This window comes from Poecilia reticulata, chromosome 2, assembly GCF_904066995.2.
Source record: "Poecilia reticulata chromosome 2, P_reticulata-male-v2, whole genome shotgun sequence".
Lineage (NCBI taxonomy): Eukaryota > Metazoa > Chordata > Actinopteri > Cyprinodontiformes > Poeciliidae > Poecilia > Poecilia reticulata.
Genome location: NC_088831.1, coordinates 22,223,984 through 22,243,320, shown reverse-complemented (window position 1 = coordinate 22,243,320; position 19,337 = coordinate 22,223,984). Strand labels below are relative to the sequence as shown.

Genomic DNA, 19,337 nt, shown 5'->3' with positions numbered 1-19,337 from the left:
ACACTGACACGGAAACATATTTTTGGCACTAATGGAACCCCACTGTTTATCACACGCAATGACAGTAAACCAGAAAAGGATGTGACAATTTCCACTAGCGGTTTTTCACAGCAGTCGAGCAAAGAAACAAAAACGTAGTCTTGCACTCCCTTTGTACATTTAAATGATAAAAATGTTGAATTCTAAAACATTTGTGTAAATGACAAGGGGGAAAGGACACATAACCAATTCAAAAGTTACATTACATTTTGAAAAACACCTCATTGTCAAGTATCGAAATAATGTAGCCAGTTTGTAATAATTTAGAAAATGTACACCAATATGTGGTAACTGCGCCTTCTAGAGGGCAAAATGTAGCGACTGTGAATTAACCCCGTCCTTAATCATTTTGGTTGTTTGTGAGTTCAGTATAATTTGCCCAAGCTTTGTATTGTGTGAATACATTTTCCAAAGTGTCTAATAATTTGCACCGAGAGAATGATTCAGCAGAGAACAAAAACAAACAAAACGCCTATTCTCTGTGAACCTGTTGCATCTCTACTAGACTGGATTTAGATCAATCATTTGCTGTGTCAGGTGCATACTTCCGTTTTTACGGCTGCTATGTTACAAATACGTCTCTGCTGTGGTGGGTAAACTAGCAGAGGCAAAACCAAAGTCCACAGTGACGACTCGGGGGCCCACAAACAAGGAGCCATTATTTACAGCCGCCTCAGCACACACACACACACACACACGAACACACACACACACACGCACGCACGCGCGCGCGCGCACGCGCGCACAGAAACACGCACAGAAACACGCACACAGGCGGCGGACTGAAACACTGGAGTGGAGGTTTGCTCCTTGCCACCGCGGATAACCTGGCGCTGAAAAATGTTGAGGAAACCTCTGGTGAACATCTGTCTGCAGCTGAGCCGCCGCCACCGACATGACGGGATGTGTAGAGGAGCGGCGGGGCTGAGTCCGGACGTCCACCGCCGACAAACATCCACCACCAGCAGCGACACGGTGATGGGCGTCAGCAAGCTGAAAACCATGGATGACTTAGGCGGACCGAGCTTCGCCACTACGTTGTACTGGCTTTTTATTAAGGGATATTTTCAGACAACGCAGCAAATGCAGGCAAGTTGGAAATGCGGCGCTGAAGTCGACCCTTGAATAAAGTGCGCTAAATAAGTCCGGACTTGTAGGCTACTAAAACAAAATCTAGAGGACTTTTGAAATCTTTATGGCTTTTATTCTACCTGCAAAAAAAAAAAAAAAAAAAAAAAAAAAAAAATCTAAATATAGTTGTAAGGTTTTTTTTTAGTACTTTTTTTTTTTGCTTCTGATGAAGTTTGACATGTCAACGACAAACCGGTTTATTCTAATGAGATCATTTTAAGACAATTAGTGATTAAAAAAAACTTTTATAATAGGCTTGAAAACTCAGGCTTTTCCTGGACAATGCAAATTTCCGGCATTTCTGAAGTCATCATCCTTGCTGATTCCGATATTAGTCCCCTAAGGACAAATACAAATTACATCGGAGGATTATCCCGATTAAATGCACTTCAAAACAGTGATCTGAATCGTATTGAATTTTTAAAAAGTGTAAGAACCAAAAATAGTTGAAGTTCTGATGCATTTTATACAAAGAAAGAAAAAAATAATAATAAACATGAATAAGCCTTCATGAATATTTATGACTGTTGTCATAAAGTGTCATTCGGTAAATTATGACACTTTTAATACAAAGTTGACATTATTCAAAATGTCTTTGTTATGACAACTTGACATTAACCAATACATCCTTACTGATATCAATTTGTTATAAAAGTATTACTGATTGCATTTTAAAAATTAGGTAGCTTTATGTTATTAAAGGTAAAGTTTAAACAGTAATGATTTCTTGGTTAATGTCAAGTTGTCATAAGAAAGACATTTTCAATAATGTCAGCTTTGTATTAAAAGTGTCATAATTTACCGAATGGCACTTTGTGACAACACTCATAAATATTCATGAAGGCTTATTCATGTTCATGACAGATGTTATGTCATGTTTATGAAAACTTTTTTTGTTTGTTTCTTCATCGTCAATAAATGGGGTCAAGCTTTTCTACTACAATAGACAAGTGAAGCGTGAATTTTGGAAACTGATCATGGGAACTGAAGGCTCCTTTGTATTTCATTGGAACTGCTCTGTGGAGCTCTGTCAGTCAGGCAGAGAGTTGGAAAACACCTTTCCAACTGATGGCATCACTGCTTGCTCTTCATGTCTTTATATGGCTAACAGATTTGACTTCCTTATAACATAATATTTCCCCCTTTGAGAAAAGAGAGTCACATGTGGTAACACAAAGAATACTGAAAAAAGGAACAGATATGAATCAGTGGTTTTCTGCTACTCGAGCAGTGAACATTTTCTGAATCTAAAATGTGTTTCTGACTCACCCACTCTGCCAACATCTACAGTCCTTTTCTAATTTAAGAAACAAGGAGGGTCTTGACGGAAATAACACTTGTTTCTTTTGGGGGTTTTTTATCCCAAGTTGGTCTGTCTGCACTAACATTTTCCATAAGTTATTTTCCAGAATCCTGCCACTTTTCTTTTTTTTTAAAATTAAAACTCCTGCTCGACATTCATAACCTAATGAATAATCTTTTAACTCCTTTTATTTGCTCCCCAGATCGAGCACAAGAGGATCTACGGGAGATTATGGAAGTCTAAATACGGCCCTCTGATTGTGGTGAACGTGGCCAGTGCTGACCTCATAGAGCAGGTTCTGAGGCAGGAGGGCCGACACCCCATCCGGACCGACATGCCCCACTGGAGGGGCTACAGGGAGCTCAGGAACAAGGCCCACGGACCCCTAACAGAGTGAGTCCAGCTACCCCCAACCCTCAGCCCAAAAAACTCATCAATGCCTCCACAAAGAAATGCAGTGCCTGTAAAAAGTATTCACCGTCTTATTTCTTTTGTAAATCAGTCACAATTAAATATGCTTTCATGGAAGAAATCATTTTTCACTTTGACTTTAAAAGGGTTTTTTTTTGTTAAAGCTGTAGTTTTGCTGATCAAGGTTGCAATAAAAGACTGAAACATTTAAAAACATTTTAAAGGTGCTGTATAATTAACTTGATTGTAGCAGCAGGTGTATGAAATCACTTTTTTATAAAACAAATCAAAATATGTTGTTTTTTTTCGTAAACAACAAAGCAGACAAACCAAAACAAGATGTAATACCATATTGATCAGATTAGGAGTGCGCTGACAAAAGACAATTACTCCAATATTTAAAAGTCTGGCTTAAAAAAAAAAAAAAACTAATTCCAACTTTTTTCTCTTTGCTCATATTGTGAACATATTTTGTCTTCTAAAACAGCAAGATTATGTCTAACTTTGCAAAAATATCTTACTGAAAATCGATTCTACTAAAAAATGCAAACAAAAAAAAAAATTACGAGCGTGCTTTTGGGAAATAACGAGCCGCTTTTCAGTCTTACAACAAAGTGTGCTTTTGCTCCAGAAGTGAACTGTTCTCGTAGATGTTCTACTCTAATGAGGGATTTCTATCAAGCACATTTTTTGATTTGTAAACTCTTTACGACAGAGTTTGAAATCTCCGATTGAAGAGATCAGCCTTTTCCTGGTCAATTCTGTTTTCCGGCTTCCTTGATGTGCGCCACGGCCGGTTCCTATATTTAGTTTCTGTCGCCAGGATTGAATCTGCACTGCAAAAAGTCCCCTTTCAAAAACAAGAAAAAAAAGTACAAAAATAGGGTATAATTTTCTTAAAATAAGAAAAATTATCTGCCAACAGAACAAGAAAATTTATCTTGTCAAGATTTTCTAAAACAAGAAAAAATATCTAACCAAGATAAACCTACAATATCTTAAAATTAGTGTATTTTTACTTAAAACAAGCCAATTTTACTTATACGAGTAAGATATATTATCTTATTTTAAGAAAAATTATCTCAAGTAAAGAAAATGTTACTTGACACTGAATTTCTTAAAATAGCGTAAAATTTTCTTATTTTAAGAAAAATGTTCTATGTATTAAGAAAATAAATCTCATATATTCTATTTGTATTAGTAAAATTGGCTTGTTTTAAGTACAAATACACTAATTTTAAGATATTTGTAGGTTTATCTTGGTTAGATATTTTTTCTTGTTTTGGAAAATCTTGACAAGATAAATTTTCTTGTTCTGTTGGCAGATAATTTTTCTTATTTTAAGAAAATTATACCCTATTTTTGTACTTTTTTTTCTTGTTTTTGAAAGGGGACTTTTTGCAGTGTATACCTAAATCTAGTTTATTTTTATTGTTGCATAGGATTAAAATATATATTTTGTCACAGCTTTACTCAAGGTTCTTATGCTAAGACAAAAATCCAAAAATTGATCCTGTGAATACTGGAACAAGAGATGGTATTGGCTTGCTGAAATGAAGACATAAGTTCAATTACTTTTGACATCTTTATTACGTTTAAGTTTCACATAAACACAATAAAACATGACTACTGGTCAGAATTTAAAGTCTGGATGGGCATCTGATTCTGAAACAATCCTGTAAAATGACAGAACAATGACGATCTGACACATCTGCCGCACTCATAAGATGCACTAAGAGTCAAGCAAACCAAATTGTCCAAAGCAAAAAAAAATCTTGGATTAGATGTCAACAATAGGAGCTTCCCCCGCAATGAACTTCTTCCAATAAGCCATAGCCTTTTATATGTGGAAGTCTTGCCTCAGTTACGGACGGCGTTCTCAAGACGTCTGTCAGCAGCACAGAGAGGAGTGGCCCCACACACGGATGCTGAAAGGTGTAGTAGCTATGATGTCCTCCTTTCAGAAGATCAGGGCAGGCATGGTTCCAATGGCCAGTAGAAAGTTGGTTTCATGATCACCACAGAGCTGAAAAGTGATCTTGTTTGAAGTTGTTGGGTCATCTGCTAATTGGAGCACAGACAGAAAAACAATCACAAAACAAACCACGTTTTAGGGACTAATCAGTGTAATGATGAATAAGTATCATAAATTTCTTACCTCAAGAATGTGAAGGATGCCGTCACTTGCATTTCCCAAAGTGACTTGTAGATGGTGCAATACGTGATTGACAATGTGTCTGGCATAGGCTTCACCATGGCAACAGTTTGGTTTACTTGAAAAATTAAACAAGTCTTATTTTAGTTTATGTGCTCAATTACAATATTACATGAATTCAAGATGGCAAGACAGTCATTTTAATTAAATCAAACTAGGACTACTTAAATTCACCAATCAAAAATAGTGTTTAAAATATCCTGGTAACAGTGTGGAATATCTAACCTAGGCTTTTAGACTCATTGCATTTAAGTTTTTAAATTACAGCACATCAAACACCCTCAGTTAGTGAAATACTAGGCGGAATTTCCCTTTAACCATTTCCCGAATCATAAGCTACGAATGAGAAGCCACCTTAGCTATGTTAAAAAACGGAAGCTACCAAGAACTCGTGTCGATATTTTTAAGCCACAGCTATTGTGGTTAATAACTGTTCAAAGCTCATATTCACAAGAGCTGCTCTTTAACCGCGGATGAAAATTGGCATATCACGACATGCTAACTAGCTTCAGTTAGCTTATCTTAGAAAGACAGACAACTTTAAACTTACCTCTCAGTACAGCAGCTGTAGGGTCTATACACGTAAAAAAGTCCTCCATCTTCATTCATGTCCAACCGAGATTAGAGAATTTGCCAAAAGAAAATCTTATAAAAGTACAGTAGATAAAAGCTTAGTTAGGCTGTTACAACTGAATTAACGGTTAATCAGGGCAGTTAAATGATCTCTGGCGTTGCCGTTAGTGATGTGCGGATTGATACTGAAATATCGATTCTTCCGATACCAGAACTTAATTCTTTAAAATCTATTGTCAGATCCAAGGATCAATACTTTCAACACTTTAGTAATTTGAGATAATGTAGATTAACAAGAGCAAGTTAGAAAGTAACTAAATTATTGAGATCTTGCCGAAATGAAACGTTGTTAATGGGAACTACTTTTTCTTCCGCCTGGTGAGTATGTAATGTGTAAGGACGTAATGCCCAAGCGCAGCGTGCTGCTGACTCTCACTCACTCAGAAATGAACATGTTGACAGATTATTAAAAAAGTGACACGGAGCCATTTCAGCTGTCATTTTATAGTAGTTTTAATAATTAAACAAGGATGTGTTTAGTAGGGTTATTACTTTACTAATTTTCTTTTTTTTAGTTTGCAACTCCATTTTCATATGTTTTGTATATTTCTGCTGAATTAAAATAGCTTATAGTAAACGAGATTGTTCTCAATGTACTTCTGAGTTTAAAATGAGTGCATCAGAGTACATTGTGTTCTTTTTATGAAGCCAAGATATGGATTACATTTATTTTTTATTTAATTAAGAAACAAATTAATTGTCTTTTGCACAAAGTATGGGATCTGTATTGCCAATACCACCTTAAATTTTACTCGGTATCGGATCGGAAAGAAAATCTGTTGTATCGAACATTAATACTATCTCACTGACATTTTGGGCGCTTTCCCATGTGGATTGTATGATGTCATAAAAGGGGTTACAAACATGATGAATAAAATATTGTTCAAACTAATATTAGTAACTTATAAAGTAAGAATTTGAAATATAAACCAAAAGTTAAAATATTTATCATGACATTGAGCTAATCAATGTTGTTGATTCTAATCTCATTGTGTGGAATACCAGCCATTTCAAATCACACATCAATAGAAATTTCATGACATGTCAGTAAGAGGTCCCACATCTTGCATCAAGAAGATCAAATTAAGAAGGTCCTTAGCAGATGGAAACATGCCAAGAATTATCTTGATATATAATCTGATATTGTTTCTGAAATTGTTGTGTTAAATGTCAATCGTTTAAATATTAAATTATAATTTCCTGTACACTCTGCCAACTTATACAAGAATATAAGTTCATGGGTTTTTTTTATTTTTCATTGACAATAACACAAAGGATTCCATTTGGACATAGTCTGTTTTAATTATCTGAATACATTTAATTAAGTATGTGATTTCGCTTTCTGTGCTTGAAATAAGAAATTTTTACTTATATAAAATAAGTTCTAGACTTGAAGTTTGATTGGTAAATATTGATATTCTAGATTCTAGCACATATTTACTCATAATAAGTAATATTTTCTTAACATTAAGCTTTTATATCTTACTGAGATAATTAAGTACAAAAACACTTAAAATAAGAAAAATATTCTAACATAAATCCCTCTTGGTGAGAAAAATTATCTTGTCAGAAAGAAAACAAGAAAAATCTCCTTAATTTAAGATATTTAATCTTACTAAGATTTCAGTTTTTGCAGTGTGGGCATGCAGTTCAATCTTATCCTCGAGACTCATATAGGCAACTCTGTCTTTTTTTCTTAAATCTGGCAAGTGTACCATTTTCAGTCTGCTATTTCCCATAAACCTGGCGTGACGACTCTGCAGAGTCTCGTATCCTTCAAGCAACAGATTGAAGGATACGAGAAGCCAGAATACTGGCTTTCTGTCTCAGAATACTGTTAAGAAATCAGATACCCGAGGAGCTTTCCTGTCTATGTGTCAACAAAGGAAACATCATTTTATGACTGCTTTACATGTTCTGTACCTGCAACACTTATTTTTCCCAATGAGGAATTACCTCCTAATTCCATATAATGCCGTCAAAATGACTGTCATTGTGTGAAACGACTGGAGTTTAAAATTCATCGCATCTTCCGTAAAGATATTCCATTACAGACTATTGTTTAGATAACATGAAACCCAAGACAGGAACTTTTGAGTGTAAGGTACAAACCTAGAACTTATCAAAAATAAACCAACATGTTGTCATAAGTCATGTTCCAGTCTTTTAGGATTATTTTTAGCTCTCTCTGAAAGGCGATCTTTGATTTTGCTAATCCCGGTTTGCAGGATGGGAGCCAAGTGGCAGCGGATCCGCAGCATCCTGAACCCGCGGATGCTGAAGCCGAAGCACGTGTCATCGTACTCCAACACCATCAACCCGGTGGTGACGGACTTCATCAGTCGAGTGGCCTGGCTGAGGGAAACCAAAGGACAGGGCGTCATGGTTAACGACCTGACTGAAGAACTGTACAAATTTGCATTTGAAGGTGAGCTGAGAGGAAACAAACTGACATCATTTAGATAGTGTTGGAAACATCTCTTTAGATGCTAATAGTGTACATTTTTTTGTTTCTTCCTGTTGCACTCTTTCTTAAAATTAGGGATGCACCGATATAGAAATTCTGGCTCAAATCAATATCCGATATTAACCGATATTTACGGATACTCTAAATATGTCACATCCCTTTCGACACATTGAAAAACTGCTGACTTCACCACTGCTTCAGTGAAATTTCCCACAATCCTGTGCTGCATCACCATGACCAAACAAATACCACATGACCAGTCTCCTTCACTCCCCCTTGAAGAAACAAGAGGGAATAACCATCAGTTGTTAATATTGCTCCACTTTTATTTATCACACCGATACCGATATGTGAAAAAAATATGACTAATATCGGGCGATACCGATATATCCTGCATCCAGAGGTCACGCTAGGCTTTTTGTTGTCCTCATTGTCACTGACGATGTAAGAAAGATTCTGTCATATTCTATTATTACCCCTCAATTTTAAAACGATATTAAATGTAACTATTTTTATGCCATTTAATTAATATTCAACAAGTTGAACAAATAATCCAGAACCCATCACACATCAAGCAGATGAATACGTCTAGTTTTTTCTCCACAATGACGAAACCCACTGACTGTGGATCCAACACCAACATGTAAACAATTCAATTAAACCACTCCACTTACCATAATACTTTAATTAAGATTTTACTGCTTTCATTTTTTGAGCAACCGGTGTATCTTTTCCTGTTTTTAGCGTCTGTTTAACGTCTTCCAGCTCCATTCTGTCGCTTGTTGTAACGGCAGGGTGAGTCAGGTGCAAGTCGCCTGGGGTGCGTGATCAGAGCAGGGTGGAGCCGCGTGCTGCGCTTGTTACAGTCCAATTAACTTCTACGCCTTCCTTTCTCTCGCTCCTCCACAAGGTAAACTGCTTACTCATCTTTTCAGACTATAAATAGATGAACACAACATGGCGTTCTCTTTAGTTTTCTGTTCTGTACGTGCTGCAGGCGTGCAAATGCATCCATTGAGCCAAAGTTTTGCATGTGTTTTTGGAACCAGACCATCCTGTCCATGACTCTTCCACATGTTGTCATCTTCCGGCCAGCGAGATGCGTTTACTTCAGTGCCCGTGTGGATTTTTGTTATTATGTACTCTGTGGGCGAAGTTGAAAATGACGGACAGGCTTCAGTTTTTTCCGTCGTTTAAAAACAAACAAAAAAACAAAAAACGGTAACACACAGAAAATATCCCGTTGTGTGCATCCCTGCTTAAAATCCCCCCCATCCCCAAAATACTCATTTATCCTCCTGAGTTAAAATCCGTTACAGAATTTATGAAATTAACAAAACACTATGCTACAACCGTCCTCAGCTTTTTAACATATTTCATGTAAATTACCAGAGGAGTGAAGGTAGATCCTGTCCGACTGGCTTTCCCCGTCCCTTCTACTGCACAGCTCTACTCAGGTGTGGAGCTGACCATCACCTGTGTGTGTAGCAACAGTTTGATGCTTGTCATTCATAACGTTTGACCTTTGACCCGGTTTCTGACTCCTCTGGCCTTCAGAACTGATTAGATACAGAGAAAAACCTCGTGTGTTGGATTGCTAGAAAGCAACTGACTCATATTTCAGAGTAATTCAGGCTGAGATTTGCTCAGCATTTCAACATAATCTCTCTTTTTAATGTGGATTCCAAAAAACAGTCAAAAACTGACACAGTTGGGTTTATTTTTTACATAAACATATGTGTGTTTCTATATTACAGACTACGGTTTTCTTCAGATTGGGAGGAGGATTATATATTTTTAACGTGTAGCTCCCATTTTCAGCTGTCTTATGTGAAAAGATTTTGTTTCTTCCCTTGTGGTTAAGCTATTAGTGCGTTTTCCTCGACTGTTTCTTCGCCTTTCGATTTTTCCTTGAGAGGTTCATCTCAATTACACTTTTGTTTTATTTTATTTTAATATTTTTTGCAAATTCTTAGTCATATTTTTGAGGCCTATGAAGGATTAGCACTGTGCCCTGAACTTTCATTGTTTACTTTGTGTAATCAAGGTTTGTCAGGCGTTCAGAGTCTGGGATATTTTGAAGCGATTGCTCGGTCATATGCTTCCAAAGCTTTTAACGTTTCAGAATTAAAAATGATTGTAATAATCTTGTTTAGCTGCTAAAACAGACTTTTGTTGCAATTGTTGAACTCAGCTTTCATGAACAGTAAATTCACCCAAAGCCAACAACGACCAGCTGCTCCTCACAGTGGAGTCAGAAGAGAGATGAGAGAAGTTAGGAGACAATGACAGTTTTATTCTATGAGATTTAGGGGAAAAAATTGGAGTTAGCTAAAAATGTTTTCTTTTTCCCATAAAAACGATAACTAATGCACTCATTTCCAGCTGCCTCTGTTCACACTCACTGCACAAGACTCCACTGCTGAAGAAGAAGAAGAAGAAGAAGCTTGATGAAAGCTGGTGCTGAACATTTCAACAAGCGAATGAAACACGGAGACAGTATTGCCTGACTAGATGCCTCACACAATCCTCTTTGGATCCCATTGCCCACTAATGTTTGGGCGATAAATACCACTGTAGTGAACTGCTTCTAGAACGACCTGTTCAATCACCTGACTTGAACTGAACTCCGAATCTGTTGAAAGAACTGAAAACCAGCGAGGCAAGGAAGAGACCATGGAGGCCTTTCTGGATCCATGTGATGAGTTTCCCACCTTGAGGTTTTCATAATCAGTAAATGTAGACATTAAATTTGGATTTTACGTCAATCCCTCCATTGGGAATTCATATACTTAGAAATATGTTGACGTGTTCAGAACTTTCTTTCCTCCCTCTTAACTTGAAATCTGGATTTTCAGATCATTTCTCTACTCAAACCTTAGAACTTGTAAATATCTAAGAAAAAAGATCAAGACAAAAGAAAATTGCACCATCATGCTACTAGTTAAGTTCTAATTAATGTTTTTTTTTATTATTATTGTTATTATTTTTCTGAATCTATAACAGCATGTTCATACCGTGGCATAATAAATCTCATCAAAACGTACCAACCAGCTCCGTCCAAAGAAAACAAAGCCTCCTGCCAGCACCTTTCAGATCCAGCTCTGGCAGACATGTTATCTTGTTTGCCTAATCAGTTTCCCAACTGCGTTGAGACCGACCGGTTTATGATCAAAAGGAGTTTGTATGCCTAAACAGACACAGGTTATCTGTTACAAGTATTTTAGCCAGACTATCCGAAACAACTGCAGACTGTCGACGACGGCAGCTGAAATTTGGATCACCCTTCCAAATTTTCTCCAAGTGTCAAGTTATTTTTTTATGCATACAGATGCTTTGGTTTGCTTTAAATCTTCATGAACTAATGATGTTTTCCTGCTTCCATGTTAACCCCAGTTGAACAAACCTTGGCATGTGTATTTTTTTATTTTTTCACTTTTTTTACTTATTGATTTGTACTTGGCTGCATCTAAAAAGTCACTAGCAGATTTCACCAAATTATAAACCCTGTTCTTTTACTTTTCCCTGAAACGTGCTTGAGGTTCACCGGTTCGGAAACAGTTTGAAATGTTCTTGTATTCTTTTAGTTTCCAACAACTCTGGACCATAGAAGCAGCATTCAGCTTCTATGCACCACAAATCTGGAACAAACTTCCAGAAAACTGTAAAACAGCTGAAACACTGGGTGCCTTTAAAAATCAACTTAAAACCCACCTGTTTAGAGTGGCTTATGGCTAAATTAGGATTAGAGTGCCGGTTTTGATGTCTTTGATGTTTTTAATGTTTTTATCTTTACTTTGTATTTCCTTATTCTCACTGTTTATGTTTTAATGAAGGTTTTAAGGTGTGAGTACCCTTGTTAGATGGCGTTCTAACTAAAACTCTGAGGTTTTAATGTTTTTATCTTTTTTTTATTTTTTTAAATCTTTTTCAAAATCTTTTTCTCTTTCTCACTGTTTATTCCTTTTTTTATTTTAATTATGTAAAGCACTTTGAAATGCCTTGCCGTTGAAATGTGCTATACAAATAAAATTTGATAGATTGATTGATTGATATTTACAAATTTTGTTCAGTTTTTGTTTGTTTTTTTTGCTTAATGTTTTTAATATGTTAGATTTTGGGCTAATTGTCATACTTTCCTCCTCAGGTATCTGCTCAGTTGTGTTTGAGACCCGTTTGGGCTGCATGAACGAGGTCATACCCGAGGAAACCCAGAAGTTCATCTTCTCGGTCGGGGAAATGTTTCGGCTCTCCCCTATCATTGTCCTTTTCCCCAAGTTCCTCTGGCCGTACTTGCCTTCGTGGAAACAGTTCATCGCCACCTGGGATCATCTTTTTAAAGTTGGTAAGCTGCGTACACGACTTTTTAAAAATTCTTCTCAGATGTTTTAAAGTTTGCAGCTTAAGATAGTTTTACATTTACACGTCTGAAGTCAAAAAATATGTGAAAATGGAGAGAAATTGAGAAAAAAGCAGTCGAGTTTTCATTCTAAAGCTGCAGAGTTCATGAGACAGGATTTATGTGGTGTTTATTTCAGTAAGAGGAATTCAGAGGTATTGTTGGTCACAATAAGTAGCTTGTGACCAACAAGCTACTTCTTGTTGGTCACAAGGCAACTGTGCCACCAGAATATGAACTTTATATTGTCTAAAACATTGAGACAGTGAATAGAAGCAGCTAAAAGTCTCACCCTTTTCGCATATTTAGTCTGTTTTACTTGTGTTTAACTACAGAGTGAAACTGTGAAAGGATTTGTTGTTAACTTTGCCTTTTTCTGTGAAGTTAAACTAAGATTTAAACATAGGTATTTATGTTAGATGTGCACAGTTGTCTGATGTATAAATTTACTATCTGAAATGCTACAAACACAAATGTAAACCTTAGCAGCACATCTTTGAAAAGTGTTGGAAACATGTCAACTATGCAGGGACACTAGATGGTACAGGGTTCCTGTGCAATTTTGAGAAATAACTTACTAAATATTAATTCAAAAGTATTTTCCAGGTGTGGATTGGTATTTAAAAATGAAATTGAGTATTGATATTTTTCTGTGGATATACATTCTCCATTTACTGTCCCATTGTCCTAGCATCCTTCTTTTTCTGCCTTTCTTCTTTACTTTGTGTGTTTTTCTTTAGCCCTTCATTACCTCTTCACTCATATTTCACTTCCCCTCATTTGATGCCTCTCTCCATCCTTCCCTCCTTTTTGGCAGGTAAAGCTTGCCCACTGTCGGAACATCTTTAAATTCATGGTGAACTTTCATATTTACATTTCAGTGTATAGAAAGAAACGATCTGGAGTTTTGCAAGAGGAATCCTGGTTGTAATTGAAAATTAAACTAAAATGTGGTTAGAGAGTGTACATACTTTCTAAAGTTGATGAAATAAAAATAAAACAGTTGAAACAGCAGAAGAACAATTTGAAGAAACAAGTTGAGTTCAGACTCCAAGGCCATTTCTCGGGCTCCCTTATCAGTCCATTTCAAGGTTAAGACACTTTTACGACTCAATTAAAGGGCCAAAGTCCAAGAGCCAAAGTCCAAGACTCTGACCAAAACAGAGGAATCATGAGCGCTTGAGGCAGAATCCCCACAGTGTCTCTTGGTCGCCATCTAGCAGTCAAAATCTCACATCTGTCTCCTGGGGAAATGAACGGCTTGCTTTTGCTGTGTCCTAGCTGAGAAGCTGGTGAATAAAAAAATCGAAGAGATCCAGCAGAACGTGGACCTGGACAAGAACGTGGAGGGAGCGTACCTCACGCACCTGCTGCTCAGCGAGCAGATGACGGTCACGGAGATCCTGGGCAGCATCACTGAGCTCCTTTTGGCCGGAGTGGACACGGTGAGCGTTTTAGATGATAACGTGTGATCTGTCCTCCCAGCTGTATTTTTACCACAGCGTTGAAAGGGAAAACATAATAACTCTCTGCTACGATCGCTGTTATCAATGCCGGCGTTGTGTTTGAGCTGCACAGAAAGGTTAAGATGACATTTCTAAAGCATCACACTTTTGTTTTCCCTCGCAGACGTCCAACACCATCTCCTGGTCACTGTACCACCTGGCGAAGGAGCCGGAGATCCAGGATGGCTTGTACCAGGAGGTGATCAGCGTTTGCCCCGGAGACAAAGTGCCGACCAGTGATGACATCAACCAGATGCCGTTCCTCAAGGCCATCATCAGGGAAACGCTCCGGTTAGAGAGAAATGTTTTAAAAATACTATTTACATTTAAATTAGTATGCGTGTGTGTGTGTGTGTGTGTGTGTGTGTGTGTGTGTGTGTGTGTGTGTGTGTGTGTGTGTGTATGTAGGGGTGTGTGCGTGAGTGTGTGTGTGTGTGTGTGTACCTCTGGTGACGGACTTGTGTCCTTAATCTCGTCAATTGACCGCTGGAGTTAGCAATGATTAAGTAGGCGTAGATGGATGAATGGATAAAAGCACATATCTACACACAGCATAAAAAAAACTTAATTTTTTTCCTCACTGACATTAAATCAGGCTAAAGTAAATAATGAGAGAGAATTGTTTAGATGTCTTTTATGTTACTTTCTTCAAAGTCTACAAACACTTCCACAGCCTTTTGAAGTCTGAAATTCCTCATGATGATGTCATGTGGTTTTGAACATTTCTGATTGGTTCATTCACAGCAGATGAGTTGAATGTAGGTACATGTTGCCGTTTAGCAAATCAAAATCATTTTTGATGATGCTAACTGACGTAAAACAGGAAAGGTTTAGCTTCCACTAATCCAAGAAAGTGAGAGAAAACAAAATGTTGACTGTCTTTTTGCACAGTGGACGTAATCATTTGGTTTTAGTTGTATGTCAAACACCAAGGGCCAAGGCACCAAGGCTCCTTGGTGCCTTGGTGCCTTATGCTTATGCTCCTTGGTGCATAAGTGTAAGACCTGTATGTACATTATATCCATTTTTGAGTTACATATAGCAGTGTAACATAAAGAAAACTTAACTGATAAACTGATAGAGATTGTCACAGAAGAAAATAGCAACTCTATATGTTAGTGTAAATACACTAAAATAGTATTTTAGTACACATGGTTTGAGCCGCTTTCCAAAAGTCCACCAGTGATACAACTTTACATCTGGATGTGTTGATTATTTTTGAACAAAAGTGTGTTTTATTTGATTAGATTATTTTTGGAGACATCCTGTGTGTGTGTTGAGTCCTCAATGCATCCTCTGTTCTCCAGGCTGTATCCAGTGGTACCAGGAAACGCCCGCGTCACGGCTGAAAATGAGATCGTAGTTGGGGATTATCTCTTTCCAAAAAAGGTGAGACGGTCCCAGCCTGCAGCCTCTCTGTCAGCAAACACGCCTTCAGATTCCCCTTTGGTTCGCTGATATTTCATAGTAATAATAAACAATATTTAACAGTCTTTTAATATCAAATGAGGTGAATCAAACTGGGAGCAAATACAAATAACATCAAGTAAGTAACACCTAACATCAAAGATACAGCTGAAGCCAGTTTAGTTGTAGCTAACTACTTCCTGTCCCTCACAGACTCTGTTCCACTTGTGCCACTACGCCGTGTCGTACGATGAGAGCATCTTCCCCGACCCTCAGACCTTCCAGCCGCAGCGCTGGCTCAGAGACAGGGACGACAAGGTCAAGCAGCACCCGTTCGGGTCGGTGCCGTTCGGCTTCGGGATCCGGGCCTGTTTAGGACGGAGGGTGGCCGAGCTCGAGATGTACCTCGTCTTGTCCAGGGTAAGAGAATCAGAGAGGAAACAACAATCACTAAAATGAAACGCGCCCGCAGCTAATGAACGCGTGAACGTAATCCTCTGCTTGCTTCTTGCTGTAGGTGATAAAGCACTACGAGGTCAGGCCCGATCCCGCTGGAAAGACGGTGAAGCCCATCACCAGAACTCTGCTCTGCCCGGCGACGCCAATCAACCTCCAGTTTCTAGACAGAAGAGCAGCGCCGGCCGCGGAGAGAGCGACAGCATGAGAGTGTTTTTTCCCCCTCACTGAGCCGTTTGGTATTCAAACCGAGCTCCCATCGTGTCACCAAGCTTTTGTTTCTGCAGAGTTCACAGGAATGAGCCTTCACTGAGGCGTGCAGCACAGGCTGTAGAGAAAACACAGCTAAAACGTCTGAAATTTGTCTCAATCAACCGCTTTGGAGATGCTAACGTTGTTTAGTGCGACAAGTTGCTGGTCCCTCCTTTATTTTAAATCATCACTCTAGTCCAAATGTTTTCAAACAGCAGGAAAGTTCTCACCATTTTTTCACTTGGAGCAGTTTGTCGTAGAAACAGGCGCGTTGTTTTCACTGCCTCATCTCACAGCAATTCACAGGGACAGACGATTTATTCTTCAATTCAAGCATTGAACTTGTACTAAACCTGCTCCCTTCATCTATTTTACAGTGAATATCAATACCCAATGAGGTTATCACATTACAACCATGTACGTTTTTATTTTATTTTATGGGATATAGCTACAAAAACAAGTGCATTATTGTGAAGTGAAAGGTAAGGAACACATTAAGGAAACGCATCCCTACAGAATAAAACTGCTGCTGCCATGTTTCAGTACAAGAGACAGAATCCTCAAAGTGAAGTGTGCAGACAGTGTTTAGCATGAAAGCCATAACGTTCAGTTATTAACACTCTCCCTGCTGGAACAGTCAGTTTTAAGAGGCTTGGTGTGTATTGATAAATTTGCAGTTGTGCCAAAGTCTCTAAATGTTTTTTGTTGCTCTGTATTCAGCTCCACCCTGCTCTCCTACTTCCTTACCTATGAAGAGAATCCCCATAGCATGATGCTGCCACCACCTTGTTTCAGTGTGGGCATGCTTTGCTTTGTCCCTACCAACGTCTGCTGTGCTCCTTGGTCGTCATGACGCCGTCTGTTCATTCATGTTTTCCCACAAACGTCTAGTTAAATTACACTTGGTGCTGCTGCAGATTCTCAGACACTAATTCTGAAGACAGTTGGTTTCACTGAATTGTATTTGGAGGTATCAGAGTAAAAGAGGGGTTGAGTAATCAACGCAGCCCTGCATCTTCACACAAAGGCAATTTTGATGCGTAGAAAACAAGTCGCATTTAATCTAGTATCAAAGGATTGTCCTTTTATTTATGTTGCATTTCTTTGAACTGTTTGCAGAAGTGAATTAGTACAAATCTGCAATACTTTTGACTGTAAGATTTAGTTAATTGAATAAAAAAAATATATACTTTCTTCCTATCGGTTGTTTTCTTTTTTCAGCTTAAGATCGATTTGAATAAGAAAAGTTTGGTAACTTCCTGCTCTCTCCTTACTTTGACTTTAAATAGTAGAAAATGGGTGAAGATTCCATAAAGTTATCCATTTTACTTAAAGAGTTAGCGAATGACAACTAAATGTAGTAAATATTGCAATAATGGAGTTTCTGCCACTGTTATGTGTAGATGAAGAAATACATGACTAGTAAATTAGAATATTATTGAAAAGTCCAGTTATTTCAAGAACTTTATCACTAAGTGAAACACATTGTGTAGATTAATTACACACAGATGGATGTTTTAAAGTTGTTATGTATGTTTATGATGAAATAACATAAATAACGTTTAAAACTAGAATATTACATCAGATGGGAAAAAAGCACAAATGTAGCCTTAATGAAAAGTATGTTTAATACTTTAGTAACAGTTGCCAATTTTCTAAAGGTAACTTTAATGTGACAAATGAGCATTTTCTAATTTATTGTACATGACTGTTCAATGTATAGCTGTTTAAAGGTGATATCTGCTTCAAATGTCTTACATTCAGCGTACATGTAGATTTATCTTCGTCTTTTATTTTGACGTTTTATGCCAAGGGAAGTATGCTCCTTAAAAGCCTTCAGCATTCAGCGGTTTCTTTTATTTTGTTGCTTTACTGTGTGTGTTCAGTTTACTTGCTGACCACTGGTGCCCCCTTATGGATGTACTTGGTACTGCTCGTTTTATCAGTTTAGTAATCTGGGTGTTCGGGCTGCACAGTGGCGCAGTTGGTGGAGCTGTTGCCTTGCAGCAAGAAGGTTCTGGGTTCGATTCCCGGCCCCGGTCTTTCTGCATGGAGTTTGCATGTTCTCCTTGTGCATGCGTGGGTTTTCTCCGGGTACTCCGGTTTCTTCCCACAGTCCAAAAACATGACTGTCAGGTTAATTGGTCTCTCCAAATTGCCCCTAGGTGTGTGTGTGTGTGTGTGTGTGTGTGTGTGTGTGTGTGTGTGTGTGTGTGCATGGTTGTTTGTCCTGTGTGTCTCTGTGTTGCCCTGCAACAGACTGGTGACCTGTCCAGGGTGACCCCGCCTCTCGCCCGAAACGTTAGCTGGAGATGGGCACCAGCAACCCTCCTGACCCCGAAAATGGATGGATGGGTAATCTGGGTGTTCCGTGAATAACAGTAAAAAAAAAAAAGGCTTTTGCTCGCAGTTTAGTTCATGTAGCATGTCTGCCGTGTTTCTTGCTCTTCATGAAGCTTTTCTTTAATTTACCACCAAATGCAAAACTGAGCCAGAAGAAGAGGGACACACACTTTGGACTCACAGACAGGGACCGGCAACTTTACATGCTGCCATCAACTTTAAATTACAGATTAACCTTTGGACTGAGGGAGGAAACCAAAGGAAAAAATCTGTTGGTTTGGCGCAACAAGCTGAAACAATAAACAACGTTCTTGATGCATTTACCCACTGCATCAAGGCAGAGAACAAATGTCTTCTTGAGAACTTGTGTGTTGTGTTAGAGCGAATCTGATCAACCTTCAGCTAAACTCTGCTGTCTGAAGGACATTTTCCTGCAGAGATTTTAGGGATTTCATTGTATAAAAGTATCAGTCAGTGGAAGGCTACAAAATATTTGTCTCCCTAGCAGATGTGATTGAAGCAGATGGAGACTTTATTCTTAATTAGGGCAAAATTATTACGAAATTACAAACTTTATACAATGAGAAAAGTTAGGTACAACTTTAACTTGACAGAACTCTGTGGTTTCTCAGTATGAGAGTCAGGGTGAGGAGGCGCCAGACATGGAAAACTGGGATGCACTCCATGCCATGATGTTCAGAATTTAGGTCTCATGGCATCTCAAGGTGTCAACATTGCAGCCAGTGGGCTGAAGGAGGAAATACAGCTTTATTTTG

The 19,337-nt window shown here is 38.2% G+C and overlaps 1 protein-coding gene and 1 long non-coding RNA gene across 3 annotated transcripts; one reads left to right on the top strand and one right to left on the bottom strand.

Moving 5' to 3' along the window:
* Nucleotides 1-777: 777 nt before the first annotated feature.
* cyp27a3 (cytochrome P450 family 27 subfamily A member 3) lies at nucleotides 778-17,412 on the top strand. Its single transcript, XM_008432472.3, has 9 exons — nucleotides 778-1,128; nucleotides 2,676-2,866; nucleotides 7,961-8,160; nucleotides 12,347-12,544; nucleotides 13,880-14,043; nucleotides 14,228-14,394; nucleotides 15,411-15,492; nucleotides 15,724-15,930; nucleotides 16,028-17,412. The coding sequence occupies exons 1-9, from the start codon at nucleotides 880-882 to the stop codon at nucleotides 16,172-16,174; spliced, it is 1,605 nt and encodes a 534-aa protein (XP_008430694.1). The 5' UTR covers nucleotides 778-879; the 3' UTR covers nucleotides 16,175-17,412.
* On the bottom strand, nucleotides 4,456-6,715 carry LOC145549105 (uncharacterized). Of its 2 annotated transcripts, none has more exons than XR_014085062.1 (3): nucleotides 5,650-6,715; nucleotides 5,043-5,157; nucleotides 4,456-4,948 (listed from the first exon to the last, which is right to left on the bottom strand). It is a non-coding gene; the product is annotated as an uncharacterized LOC145549105 (long non-coding RNA). The 2 variants fall into 2 exon arrangements; XR_014085063.1 differs by having other exon boundaries at nucleotides 4,456-4,945.
* Nucleotides 17,413-19,337: the final 1,925 nt, after the last annotated feature.

Excerpts from the sequence above, each read along its gene's own strand:
- cyp27a3 (XM_008432472.3), top strand. The coding sequence starts at position 880 with ATGTTGAGGAAACCTCTGGTGAACATCTGTCTGCAGCTGAGCCGCCGC. Across the intron at positions 14,044-14,227 it reads TTTTGGCCGGAGTGGACACG|ACGTCCAACACCATCTCCTG; the intron begins GTGAGCGTTTTA and ends TTTCCCTCGCAG. Across the intron at positions 15,931-16,027 it reads TGTACCTCGTCTTGTCCAGG|GTGATAAAGCACTACGAGGT; the intron begins GTAAGAGAATCA and ends TTCTTGCTGTAG.